Source organism: Bufo gargarizans, chromosome 4 (assembly GCF_014858855.1).
Source record: "Bufo gargarizans isolate SCDJY-AF-19 chromosome 4, ASM1485885v1, whole genome shotgun sequence".
Taxonomy (NCBI): Eukaryota; Metazoa; Chordata; class Amphibia; order Anura; family Bufonidae; genus Bufo; species Bufo gargarizans.
This window is the reverse complement of record NC_058083.1, coordinates 113,539,743-113,554,063: the sequence shown is the minus strand read 5'-3', so window position 1 is coordinate 113,554,063 and position 14,321 is coordinate 113,539,743. Positions and strand designations below refer to the sequence as shown.

General features: G+C 46.0%; 1 protein-coding gene across 2 annotated transcripts in view; it reads left to right on the top strand.

Moving 5' to 3' along the window:
- Nucleotides 1-14,321, top strand: part of ACSL3 (acyl-CoA synthetase long chain family member 3) — a 133,231-nt gene that overhangs the window by 80,733 nt on the left and 38,177 nt on the right. For both annotated transcript variants that reach the window (XM_044291486.1, XM_044291485.1), the window contains exon 4: nucleotides 11,916-12,025. In XM_044291486.1, coding sequence (XP_044147421.1) covers nucleotides 11,916-12,025 — 110 coding nt within the window. The remainder of the gene's footprint in view (nucleotides 1-11,915; nucleotides 12,026-14,321) is intronic.

The following is a 14,321-nucleotide window of genomic DNA, read 5'->3' as shown; positions in this document are numbered from 1 at the left end:
GAAATCACAGTGAGATAAAGTTGTCACTGTGATTTCGTAGTAAAGAGGTCACAGAGAGGCACGGAGCATTATCAGTCATGTTACTGCTCCGTGCTTCTGCAGTCTGCATCGGGTTCTGGCACTCTTTCACGGAGCGGATCTCGCGCACGGCATCCGCTCGTGTGAAACAGCCCTAAAAGTAGGAAAATGTGTGTAATGATACACTCCTCCCGCTCTGCGTAACTTCATAAACTACAATGCAGTACAAGCTTATGCCTCTCCTTGTAATGTCATCACACAGCACTTATAATATAGTGTACGTTGCCCCTGTGGGCTTCCCTCTCCTTCCTATTTTTGACAGGGCAAGGTATCTGAATCCTGCTCTCACCTGGACCTGTAATCTTGTGGCTGCATAGTGAATTACTGCATCGGCGCATGCGCGGTACGGGGACTTGGCTCCTGGTCTGGAGGTAGAGCAGAATTCGGAAGCCTGGCCCTGTCCTCAAAAAAAATATGGTGGTGTCCCAATGTTTCCCTGAAGATAGATGTTGGGGGCAGGCTGCTGTTTGATTCCAGCATGCCCAATCTTTTTGTTCTAAGGGGAGATAAGTCGCCGGTAGAGGTGTTTAGCAGTGGTTTACTCCCACTTTCCCACTGAGAACTCATGCACCCTCGGAGAAGCCCAGCAACCATTATCTAAGGTGTATGGGCACTTTTAGGTTTTGGGGATGAGATGGGAACCTCCATTCACAGCAGTTCAGCCTATTTTCAGTACAGGACTCCTTGTCCTAGGAGGTAAAAAAAAAATCTGAGTGAAGTGTCTAAGGCTTCATTCACAAGACACTGGAGGGGGAAAAAACGAATCGGTGGAAAACGGCATATTTTTATTGCCCGTTTTTTCATGGATGCCTTTCTGAAAAACTGCCATTAAAAATGTCCCCCCTTGAATTGTACAGGGTCTGTCTGTCTCTGAAAACGGACAAAATCGGACATGTCCTGTTTTTTGTCAGCTTGATACAGAGATGGTGAACACTGTTATTCTCTTATATTTGGTTCCTGTGCCTCCAGCTGTGTGTCAGATGTATGGTAGATTATGGGGTCATCTACACACACAAATCCTTAATAGAAGAACCTTTTTAGTGGTTTATAGTCCCTCTATAAAGCTTCCTGTCAGAACCGTGCAGTAGCAACATGTGGAGCTGCCCTTGTGCCATTGTCACGTTTATTGCCTGGTGTAGTGTGAACAAACGGCAGGACACAGAGATCCTGTTCTTCCTGACACGATTGGGAGCCCACGGTGCTCCACCTGTGTACGCCAGTCCCATGAACTCCGGTAGGACTGTCATCAGTGAGTCCATCGAGGCGTCAGGGCTCCACAGCTCCGGCTTCTTCCAGCTGCTTCCTCTACTTTCCCCCTGACGTCAGTGTGGGGTTTTGGCAAATGTACAGGATTCTCAGATGATTTAACTTCACCGGGCCAGGACAGACTTTTCGAATCAATTAGAAGTAGGTCCCTTGGCCATTGTTAGGTTGGGAGCGTCACGTCTCTAAGTATTTATCTAATGACATATTTTCCAGCCATGTTACTAGTCCTGAAATCGTCAGGCTGTCGGAGAACTTCCACCATCATCTAGTCCGAGTGTATTTGAGTCATACTGCTGAAAGCAATCCTTTTGCAAGTTGGGTTTAGGCTACAATCCTACATGAAGTGTTTGCTGCAGTTTTTTCTTCCTTATGACAGTTTCCTTAGGCCAAAGCCAGTAGTAGATTCGAAATGAATAGGAAATATCAAATTTGGACTTCTTGCTGGATCCACTTCTGGCATTTCTCAAAATAAGCTCCTCAAAAAAGGCCAAGTTCACACTTCAGTTATTTGTTCAGTTACTTCCATCAGTGATCGTGAGGCAAAACCAGTTTCAGGTCAAAAACACAAACAGGAGTGAACCTTTCCCTTATGCCTCATCTCTGAGTAGGCTTCGCTACTGGTTTTGTCTCACAATAACTGATGGAAATCACTGATCAAATAACTGGTGTGAACTCAGCCTAAGGCTCCATTCACACGTCCGCAACGTTTTTTTTACGGATCTGCAAAACACGGACAGCGGCAATGTGCATTCCGAATTTTGCGGACCTCACATTGCCGGCACTAATTGAGTATGCCTATTCTTGTCTGCAATTGCGGACAAGAATAGGACATGTTCAATTTTTTTGCGGAACGGAATTGCGGACCCGGATGTGCGGGTCCGCAATTCCGTGTCCGGGCAGCACGATGTGCTGACCCATGGAAATGAATGGGTCCACAATTCCGTTCCGCAAAATGCGGAACGAAATTGCGGACGTGTGAATGGAGCCTAAACTGCACACGTGTTTCCAGTCTTAAAATTGGATGTCCAGCAAAGTAAATAAATCTTCAGTGCTAAAATATCCAATACTCAGCTGTTGCGCATACTGCCCCGATGCTGCCAGTCTGGTGGTCCTCAAGGTTCAAGCTGTAGGAGAAGTTGAACTGTGGTTGAGTAGAAGTTGGTCTCTCAGCTTATGCTGAGACATAGACGGGAGAGATTCTTTTTAACAAACTGAAAATAAAAATACGTGGCTCATTCAAATAATAAATACACTTTACCACTGAGCACTTCTGAAACCCTGAAGCAGCTGATTGCAGATGTTGACCAAAAGGTTCCTCAGAAATATACAATAAAGGGGTTGTGCCGTGGCGTAATATTGATGACTTCTTCCCAGGATAAGGGCTCATGCACAAAAACATATTTTTTTTGTCTGTCCGTTCAATTTTTTTTTGCAGCCCATATGTGGAACCATTCACTTCAATGGGACCACAAAAAAAAAAACGCACAAGGATAGAACTGTTGTGCAGGCTGCTAAACCTCCAGCACCCGTGTGCATGAGCCCCAAGTAATCAATATCAGATCTGTGGGGGTCCGACTCCGGCATCCCCGCCAATCAGCCGTTTGAAGAGGTCACAGTGCTCCACCCACTCACTTGAATGGGACAAGCAATTGCACTGACTGCTGCTACAAAGGGGATGGTGCCCGGGTAATTTTAAAGAGGAAGCGATGCTCAGATGAGAGCTGCAGCCCCTTCAAGCAGCTGATCGGCAGGCGTGCTGGGAGTCGGACCCACACCAATCTGATATTGATGATGGCTCTTGGCTGAGCGCTTCTGTGTTCCTGTTGTAGTGATCGGAATTAAATGTCCTTTAAAATGGCAGCTTTTTTTTAGAGTAAAGGGCTTTCTGTGTAGTCAGTATATTCCTAAAATCTTATTTGAACTTGCGCCTTTACCCTTGAAAAGTTTCTTTTTCACGTATTAACAGCCTACATGTGAATTTTTCTGTGCATTTTTTTATTTTATTTTTTTAAACTTTAAAACCAGGTGAATGGATTTCTGGATATAATTCCATGTATTCTATGGCCTCTCCAGGCTTCAGCTTCCTCGTTGCTTGGCCTTTTAGCATCAGAAACAGTCATGGGTTTATGGGAAGAGTCCGGGGTGTAAAGGGTGCACGACATGCACAGAGCACATGTGCTGAGCCATAGATGCAGGCTTCCCCTGCCATTCATGTTTATGTAACTGGGGTCACTGGAGTGAGATGGGACAGCTTGTGGGAACCGGCCCAGCCACTTGCAGGGTCCCACTACTTCAGCAGGAAAAGATCCGTACATGTGCGTCTGCCTTTGGTTCTCATCTCATTAGGCTTCTTGTAATGGACATGAAAATAAATAGACGTGAAGTGTGTGCGCGCATGGGCCGTATGAGTGATTTATGTGTGCAGATGGTACTTATGGGCTAGTATACATTACATGTTATGTGCAAGCTATTCATCAAGTGTGTTTAATCTCTGCTCAGCACCATCATCCACATCCCCCACCTTGTGTGGAACAGTCACTAGATTATCCCAAAAGCAGTCAGTCATGATCTTCCTGGGCTCCTCAATATTCATGGGCTTTTCTCGCCGCCTCCCCAACGGCACTGACAAGAGGGTGTCCCCGCCCCCTTGACAGGAAACAACACGGAAGCTGAAGTTTAAAAGGCCTCTTCTTACCTAAATCAGTGTTGTTTCCTGTCCCCGGGTCGCGCGGAAGCTCCTCCTGTGTGCTCCAGGATTCTAGATGCACCGCCTGGCCTTTTCCCCAGTCTCTGGGAGGGCCGTGCCTCGGGGACGCGCTCCCTCCCTTCCCCATCCTTTGGCCTAAGTCCTTCGCTGGAAAGCGGCCCCGGGCTCCAGTCACTTGCTCCTGGTTCCTGAGCAAGGAAGAAATGTCTTAGTCCGGGGAGTCTCCGCCCACAGTACGCCGGGTAATCGGGAAGGGAGTCTCGTTACTATCTGCGCAGTCGCGGTGCGTCACGTGGCTGCGTGTGCGTCATGGCGTCAGAGTCACGCCAATGCCAGCGTTAAAAGAGCCGGGAACGCTGTTTTCTGCGGTGTCTTATTTGCTCCTATGATGTCGGCTCCTATGGATCTGGAAGCTGCCCGCAAGCCTATGAATTCTGCCTCAGTCGCCCTCAGCCCATTAAGGCTACTTTCACATTAGCATTCGGGGCTCCGCTTGTGAGTTCTGTTTGAAGGCTCTCACAAGCGGCCCCGAACGGATCCGTCCAGCCCTAATGCATTCTGAGTGGATGCGGATCCGCTCAGAATGCATCAGTCTGGCACCGTCTGTCCTCCGCTCCGCTCAGCAGACGGACACCCGAAGCAGCGTTCGGGTGTCCGCCTGGCCGTGCGGAGGCAAACGGATCCATCCAGAGTTACAATGGAAGTCAATGGGGGCGGATCCGTTCGAAGGTGACACAATATGGTGCATTTTTCAAACGGATCCGCCCCCCATTGACTTTCAATGTAAAGTCTGGACGGATCCGTCTGAATACAAATTGTTCTTAGACCTTTTAAGTGAAATATAATGCAAACGGTTCCGTTTGAACGGATACCATCGTTTGCATTATAGGAGCGGATCCGTCTGTACAAATACCAGACGGATCCGCTCTGAACGCAAGTGTGAAAGTAGCAGCTTCCTCTCCAAAATGTCAGTGGATTATATTGGTGGGGTTGTGGTTCTCTTCATTCACCCTGGGTGCTTGGTGCTGGAAGGAATTTTTTGTATGGATTTGGATCCTACTAAAATTCATAAATTTGATTACTTATGGGGTAGAGAAACCTCCACAGCCAAGGCACCTGGGGCTGTTTCAGGCCGCAAGAAATCCGCTATTTGCCGAAAATCTTTTTGCTCGAAGGCCAAGAAAGCCCTATGCACTAAGTGTACAGAGAAGATTGTGTCCAAAGAGTCTCCCTCTCTTTTGGACTCCATGCAGAGCATTCTTAAGGAAGAAGTCAATGCAGCAGTGGAGTCCCAAAAACTTCTTTGTTCTATCCCTTGCGAAGGCGACAGACTTTTTGGGTCACTGTGTAATAAAGTCAGGCGGCACTGCGTACTGGTTGAGGGGTGCTCGGTTTGTGTGGAGGTAATCCCAAAATCAGAAGAATGAAAGAAAACCGGCACTCCCAAAAAAATCTTTGCTGGTGATGGATTTATTGGTCACTCATATGACGCACGGCGTTTCGGCACTCACAGGTGCCTTTTTCAAACAAGAAGTGAGCAGCTGCCGGTTTTCTTTCATTCTTCAGACTTTTTGGGTCAGTCTTGGACGACATATTAGAGAAGGCGTCGGACAGGAAAAAAGGATTTCCTTCTGAACCCAAATATTTTCCCCAAAGACGTTCCTTTCGCTCCCAAAACAAACCTAGAGTGGACCAGAGAAAAATAATGAAATTCTCGGGAAGATAGCAGCCTTCAATAGGAAGAGGTAAAGGATTCCTCTTCAATCCGGATAAGGCATCAAAGTCTACCCAATGACGCCAGAGGTCGGGTAGGAGCAAGATTAAACATTTTTGCTCCAAGCTGGGAAAGGATGGGAGCCTCCCCTTGGATTCTTGCCGCCATTCAAGAGGGGTTCAAACTGGAATAAGACTCTTGCCACCAAATCACTTAGTCGTAAACAAACCACTGGCCAAAAGAAAAGGGCAACTGTCTCTGGAATCCAAGATAACCAGCCTGATTTAGAAAAGTCCTGCTTCCCGTTCCAAAAGACCAGCATCAGGAAGGATTCTATTCCCCAGTGTTTTTGATTCAAAAACCAGGAGGCTCCTTCAGGCTGATCATAAACCTGAAAAGTCTAAACAAGTGCCTAACCTACAAGAAGTTCAAAATGCAAACGATCAGGTTGACTGTAAACCTACTGCCTCAGTTTTGTTATATGTTGACAATGGACTTACAAGATGCATACTATCATGTGCCCATATTTGAGGACCAGCAGAGAGTCCTGAAAATTGCAGTCTTCATGCAAAGCCACCTCGGTCATTTCCAGTTTCAGGCTCCCCCCTTTGGCCTATCATCGGCTCCATAGATTTTACAAAAATAGTCGCAGAGGTAACAGCTCATCTTCATATGCAAGGTATCCTCCTAGTCCCGTACTTGGATAATTCTTTTTAATTGCAGCCAAAACGGAAGACCGTCTCCTGTCCCATCTAAGCATCGTTCAAGCTACCTTTTTCAGAGATAGGATGGATAGTAAATTTCAAAAGTTAAGGGAATATGTTATCTGAAAATTACCCATTGTTTAAATCATGTTTTTTTTGGCAAATAGTGTTTTTTTTTTTTTTTTTTACACATTTTTCATGACATTATTTAAAAAATCTAAAACAGGTTCTGAGCAGGTAACTTTTCAGCAGCCATTGCATTAGCATCACAGGCACAGTTACAATGACAAGTAACACCTCTGTATAGATAACACAAAATCCACCGTTCGGATTTTGATATCACGGCTTATCTACTCTCTCCTGAATTCTGCACAGGTCACAGAGCATGCCTAGAAAACTCTCAAAATAAAGGGCCCCTCCTGTCCACTGTGTCTATGACCCATGTGGCTGCTTTTAAAGAACAGGAGGTCTTGAAATATTTGTTGTTACTGATTAATATGGCAATACCGGGTATTTGTCTTTGTGGGGACTTGAAGATTCAGTAGTCTGCTCGCTGGTACAGTACACTGCAGTAGTCATCTATTGCAGTGTATTGAGCATCTTGGCTTTACACTGACACTTGGCCCTATCAGACATTCTCTGGCAGGGTTTGGTACGTAAGGCCTCTGGCTGCCATAGCAACCATCAAGACCCTGTGATCACATCACGGGGACCGGAGCGGGAGATTGCTCCCTCTGTAAATAACTTTTGAGGCCGTGGTCACTACTGTATGCAGCATCTAAGGGGTTAAACGGGATCCGTGCCAGCACCAATCTCGGTATGTTACAGCTGCTGCTGATGACGGCAGCTCAGTTCCTCAGCCGCTGCCATCTCCATGTCCTAAATATACGGCATGATGCGTTAGTATTATGCTTGCCATTCTGTATATTTGCAGCATGGAGTGGGAAGGGGTTTAACAATAGTTCATTTTTTTATGGTATGTTCCTTTTAAAGGGATTTCTTGAGGATAGGTCGTCCATTTCAGATCAGCGTGGTCTGTCTTCCAGCAACCCGCCACTTATCAGTTAGCAGCAGCTCAGTTACCATTCTGCGTTGGTTGCGGAGCCAATGGCTCATCAGCGGCGGTGCCACGCATCAAACCCTCACAAATCTGTTATTGATGACCTATCCTTCCCATTGGTCATCAGTCTCTATAAACCTGCTGACCGCTGGCTTCATCAGCAATGTGTCCACAAGAGACAGGTCACTGCTGAAGCCAGTAGTTGGCTGGAGAGGCTGAGCTGACAGTGCCCATGCCGAGAAGCAGGTAAGTATGACCCTTTCAGTAGGGGAGGCAGGCTGTCCACACTTGCGTTGTTAATTCCGGCTTTGACATCACGTCACACACATGTCCCATTCTTGTCTGTTTTGCAGCTGTAGAGGAAAATGTGGCATGCACACGACTGGTATCCGTGTTTTGCAGAACCCAGAACGGATACAGTTGTGTGAATGAGGCCTTAATTCCCATGTCAGTTTATAGGGCACTGAATACATGTCATGTGGGAATGAACTCTTCAGATGTGAAAAATTATTTTGTGACATCTTCCGTCACATGGCAAAGGATTTCTTTGTGTGCTTCCATGAAAAACTACGCTCGTTGTTGTGCTCTCCAGTCATACTGGTTTTTGTTTTTTCAACGAGTTTGCCGAACTGCAAGAATAACTGAAAAAGTCAATCCTACTGAGTCAATTTCGAGAAGTTTTTTTTTTTTCAGATTAAATTATGGCATATCTCCCAACGTTGAGGCTTTTATTAATCAGGCAGAAAATAAGAGGGCAGAAGGTCGTCCGTAATCCTTTTTCCCATGGCCGCTCACTTCTTGCTTGGAGTTGGTTACCGACTTCATCACATGCGTTCATCTTCAGATGTGGCTTTATATCCCATTATATCAACAGAGCATTTCCCTATTGTCTGAGACTCGGCTTGCCTTTGACCCAAAGAACCCACATGAATAAAAACATGGCAGCCGCTAATACCAGTAGTCAAGTTGTGGAGCTGTGCGCTAGGCAAGACTGAGACAAAGCTTTTCACGTTATGCACCATTGCGTCCTCTCTACTCCCAAATGATGATGATTGGTGGGGGTCAGTGAAACAAGTGACCTGTTTGTGAAGATCAGACTGGTCACCGCTGTTCTGTGTGACATGGCCACCTAGGTCTGCCATTGATATCCGCCTGGAGGCATGGCTTAAAGGGGTTGTCTCACTTCAGCAAATGGCATTTATTATGTAGAGAAAGTTAATACAAGCCACTTACTAATGTATTGTGATTGTCCATATTGCCTCCTTTGCTGACTTGATCCATTTTCATGCACATATGCCGGAGCTTTTTCCTACAGTGTGCAAGCATGGCCACCAATGCTGAATTGCAGGGTGGTCATAACCATGGAAACGACAAGTGTATAATGTGATAGAAAAATTAGTCAAGGAAACAATATGGACAATCACAATACATTAGTAAGTGCCTTGTATTAAAGGGGTTATCCAAGACCATTAAATACCCCCTATATGCCGGGCCCCTCACAGGTAATGTACTTACCCAGCTCACTGCGCTGCTCCTGGTCCCCGCACCGCCGCTGCTGCTTCTCCCTGTACATGGATGAAAACATCCAGTGTCGGGGGGAGCAGCCAATGGCAGGCTGGAACAGGGATGAGCCTCCCTAGTGTCACCCGCGATGCTAGGGAGGCTCCTTCCCGTCCCCACCTGCCATTGGCTGCGCCCCCCCCGACACTGGATGTTATTATCCGCGCATGGGGAGAAGCAGCAGCGCCGGTGCTGGGAGCCAGGTAAGTATATTCAGTATAGGGGACATTTAATAGTCTTGGATAACCCCTTTAACTGTCTCTACATGATAAATGCCAATTACTGCAGTGAGAGAATCCCTTTAATAGACTGCCTGTCTGCTACGCTGGTAGGCAATAATGCTTAGGAATAGTATGTATTCTATTGCATTTTAAGAAATCACGAGAAAGCTGCTTCGAGTCTACAAGGAGAGTGAAATATAATATAAAAATATAATAATAATAAAAATAAATAAAGTCCATCAAAAATAAAAGTGCATAGTTTTTTTTGTGTGTGTTTTTTTTGTACATCTAGAAAAAAGTTAGTTATTTATACTTCAGGGTGCAAGGTGTATAGAAAAATACATGGATTTCTTGTGGTTTCACCATCAAAAAATATATAAAAATGTATGTACTACACAATAGTACCAATAAAATCTTTCATGGCACAATCCCTTTAAGAAGTTAACCTTTTATTAAAGGTCCTGGGTTTACCCCCCAAAAGGGTATTTTTAAAATTTTTAAGTTATCCCTTATCTACAGGATAGGGGATAGCAATTAGATGGATGGGACCCCAGCCGTTCATTAGAACGGGAGTCCCTACCCTGCAGGGCCACCCGAAGAGAGAAACGCATTGGGCTCGTGCACTGCCGCTTCATTAATCTCTACGGGACCGCGTGCTTGGCTATTTCTGCCATGTCCCATTGTGATGATTGGGCATGCACATTGCAAAATCAATCTGCTCCTCTGTTCATTTTACGAGGCCCTGCAGGGTATGCATCAGTGGGGTCCTAGCATTAGGTCCCTTAGGGCTGTTTGACACGAGCGGCTGCCGTGCGGGTAATCTGCTGCGTGAAAGAGAGCCAAATCCCGTTCCGGACAGCAGAGACACAGAGCAGTAACATGATTGATAATGCTCCGTGCCTCTCTGTGATCTTTTTACTACAAAATCACAATGAGATAAAGTTGTCACCGTGATTTTGTAGTAAAAAGAATCATGTTAATGCTCCGCGTCTCTGCTGTCCATGTTTAAAGGGGTTCTGCAGTTTGTTTAAACTGATGATCTATCCTCTGATCGGCGGTGGTCCGACACCTGGGACCTCCGCCGATCAGCTGTTTGAGAAGGCAGCACCGCGGCCTTCTCACTGTTTACCGCTGGCCCAGTGACGTCACGACTAGTATTACTGGCCTGGGCGGGGCTAAGCTTCGTTCAAGTGAACAGAGCTTAGCCCCACCCAGGCCAGTGATACTAGTCGTGACGTCACTGGTCCTGCGGTAAATGGTGAAAAGACCGCAGCGCTGCTGGAGCGCCGTTGCCCTCTCAAACAGCTGATCGGCGGGGGTCCCGGGTGTCGGACCCATGCCGATCAGATGCTGATGATCTATCCAGAAGATAGATCATCAGTTTAAACAAACTGCAGAACCCCTTTAATGTTTTAGAGCACGGACTACCACAAAGATGCTGACTTCAAGCCAAAATCGAAGCCGCAGCCTGTGCATTTCTCCCTTGTAATACCTGTAGCCCGTGACTTCCAGCAGTGTAGGACCAGGAAAAGCACTGCGTGTTCTTCATCCTCTCCCACACCCGTCTGTAGCTCCCAGGCAGGAGTGCAGCTGCTGTCCCCCTGTGTCTTCCTCTCTGTGGGGGAGAAGGAACAGCTCTGCATTCAGTTGGGGAAAGGGCGCATAAAAGGCCTTCAACTTTTCCTCCATGCTTGGAAACTCAAGCAGCTGGTCTGCATTAGCTTAAATATGTTCCAGCACAGTGCTTAGACCGTGGCCTGACGCCCCATTCCCAAGGTTTTACAAGACAAGGTTAAAATAGAACACTTTCCAATGGACTTGACGGCTTAGTATATCTGTTAACCACGAGAATCACGAACCGTTCTAGTCAGCCATTGTCTTTGCATTTTACCTTTTTGATTTATGCTTCTCAGAGAAAGTCGTGCTAACTCAACACTTTCATAATACATGCAGGGTTGTCCAAACCACGGCATTCGGTTAACAGTACCATTAATGGCAAGATGTGATATAAATGAGCTGTCAGATGCGTGATATGAAGAAAGCCCACCATCAGTCTGTACAGGACCTGTCTACATCCATTTAGGACTTATCAGTAAGACCTCATAATGACCCAAAAGGCGAGGGGTTGACTCCAAAGTTAGCTCCAAAGTTGGTTTTCCTCTTTTGTACCTTTTGGGGCCCATTATTGAGACTAGGACCTTTGAAGCATCAGTCTTTAGGCTACACTGACGGCCACCTGCCATGATTTGATGGGTCTCGCTCTTCTGCCCTAGGCCAGGACACTTTAGTATTCAAACAAGGCAACTTTATATATAGTACCACATTTGACTTTTTAAGAAATTGGTCCCACGTGGACCATGTGTTAACCAGAGCAGTAACTAAAAACCGTCCCACCATGTGGGCATGCTTTCCAAACAGTTTAACAACTGTGTGATTGTGCAGGTAAAAGGCCAGTTTTACCCATTAAACCACACAGCCGTATGTGGGCATGGCTTTTGGTTGCGTGCGGTTACGTCTGTAGGGGAACATGTCCTGAGGAGGGGACGCTAGAATTTGAGGACCGGTACTGATGTCTTGATTTGTGCTTTTTTTTTTTTTTTTTCAGTTGTTACACTATATTCAACTCTTGGTGGTCCTGCAATCGCCCATGGACTTATTGAAACAGAAATCACCCACATCATTACCAGCAAGGAACTCCTGCAAACCAAACTGAGGGTAAGGATGATGTTATATGCATTTACATGACTTATAATGACAGTTAATATTCTCAGAACTAGTGCAGGCATTAATTTGGGCTTGGTCCTAAAGGGGCTGTGCAGCTTGCGCCGGGCTCCCTCACTGTAAACATCTGCTTTGACATCGCTGCAGCCAATCATGGACTGCAGTGGTGATGGGCTCCCCTTGCGTCATGATAAATGGTCACATGATGCAAGGGCATCTGGTCTCCGTTGCAGCCAGTGAATGGCTGAGGTGATGTCAGACCGGATGTTTTCAGCAAGGGAGCCTAATGGATCATCTCAGGTCAGGAGAAGGAGGAGTAGGGAGCCAGACCAGGAAGCACATAAGTAATCTTCCCTTTACAGGTCCTGCCAAGTCTTCTGGTTTTCCAAAACCCCTTCAACCATTCTTGCACAACCCCTTTATGGTGGCCATGCAAATTAGATGAATGTGAGCCAAACCCGCAGATTTCAGCGCAACCGGCTAACCACCTAATGTGTGTGGTGGATATCCCAACTCTTCAAACAGAGGCAGAAGACGGGGGAATTTTGGTTTTCAACTTGCCCAATTCTTTGTTCTCAAGGAAAATATCCCGCTTCCATAGTTGTCTTGCATGGCCTCCTACCTTCTCTCTCACATGCATGCTGGCTCAAGCCAAGAATATCATAAGCAGTGATGGCTACCCTCCGGCACTCCAGCTGTGGTGAAACTGACTCCCAGCATGCTCTATTCATTTGTATGGAGTTCTAAGAACAGCCAAGCAAGTGTACATCTTGGGAGTTGTAGTTTTACCACAGCTGGAGTGCCGGAGGTTAGCCATCACAGCCATAGGGCATGTCTGGAGGAATATAAAGTGTATGGCCACCTTTACTATATTTGTGAATTCTTTGTGTGTGTGACTAGCAGGTTTCATCTCTGTGCACATTTATAATAAAGCCTCTGCGCTGGTGGTGAATGGTCCCCGGCCTCTCCATAATTACAGCGCATCTTCTGCCGCTTCTATATGTAAGACGGCTTCCTTGCTGTCTTACATTTAGACCTTTTTCTACACCTGAAACAAGCGTATAAAATGGTAAATGAGATGGGCCTGCCGGCCTCTTCCCTTCCCTGCCCACAATTTTAGTCCTATTGTGAGTGTGTCGAATTGCGCCACTATCTGTGCCTAAAATACGCATAATATAAGCGTATTATAGATACTAAGGGGGTCATTTATTATACTGTAAGTGCTCCACTGTTCACTGCACAGGTATTGCGATCTAGATTAGCAGATCACAGCCATTCGGTTCTTCATCCTTCAAAGTAAATGTTCATCTTCAGTGTTCTGACATTTCATAGTAGCACCTTCAAGGCTCACTACAACGAAAGGATCTTTGGCGGTTGATCAAGCTCAGACCCTTTTGACTTTTGCCCAAAGATGTCTTTGTAGACCTCATCTTTATTGAAATCGGTGGCACTGTAATGCATCCACTCAGATTTTGAGATTTTCATATCTCTTAGCTACATGGTCTATTGTCCTATTGGTCTCATTACCGTCTACCAGACCTCCTGCTGATGCAAGCAAAAAAGTGTGCCTTTTTATATTGACATGCTGGATTTCTCCATAATTGTGCACCTCTAGCTTGGTTGAACATGCTCGGTGTGGGTGGGATGGTGGATGGTAAGTTATCTTCAAAACGCATGAATGACACCATTTTTTATTTCACCACTGATCTTGGTGAAGAATACAGCTATGTGGAGGCAAGCACAATCCATCAGTGGCAGATAGCACTGAAGCTGGCGGCTTGTGCCAACAGATGTATAACATTTGGCCATCTTACAGTGTCTGCTGGCATTGTCCTTACAGACTCCCTACTGAATCGCTCCTCCAAGTACCCGGCCTCGCAGGCAGCATCCAAATAAAGCTGCAAACATTTAGGTTTCACACATTTACATGATGAAAATGAATTGTAGCTTCTGATTTCTTCCTTCATATTGGTGTAAATATTTTCATCTCAGTTATTAAAATCCAGGTTTATGGATCCATGTTTAGAATTAGCTCATTATTGACGTATTTTAATAAAGTAAACAGGAGCATTATCTGTGTGCGGAGCGCCCAGACCTGAAGGTGCTGCTTTGTGTGTTCTTGTCCTCTGGAGCGGAGCGCTTGCCAGTTCTGGCAGCCCATATATACAAATCCTATCTTCTTACTCCAGCCAGGGGATTCTCAGCCTCCTGCTTTGTGTATTGTATGTATATTTTGGCAGCTTACCAGTGCAAACAGAGTTTTCTAAGACTGACTAGATAACGTTTATGT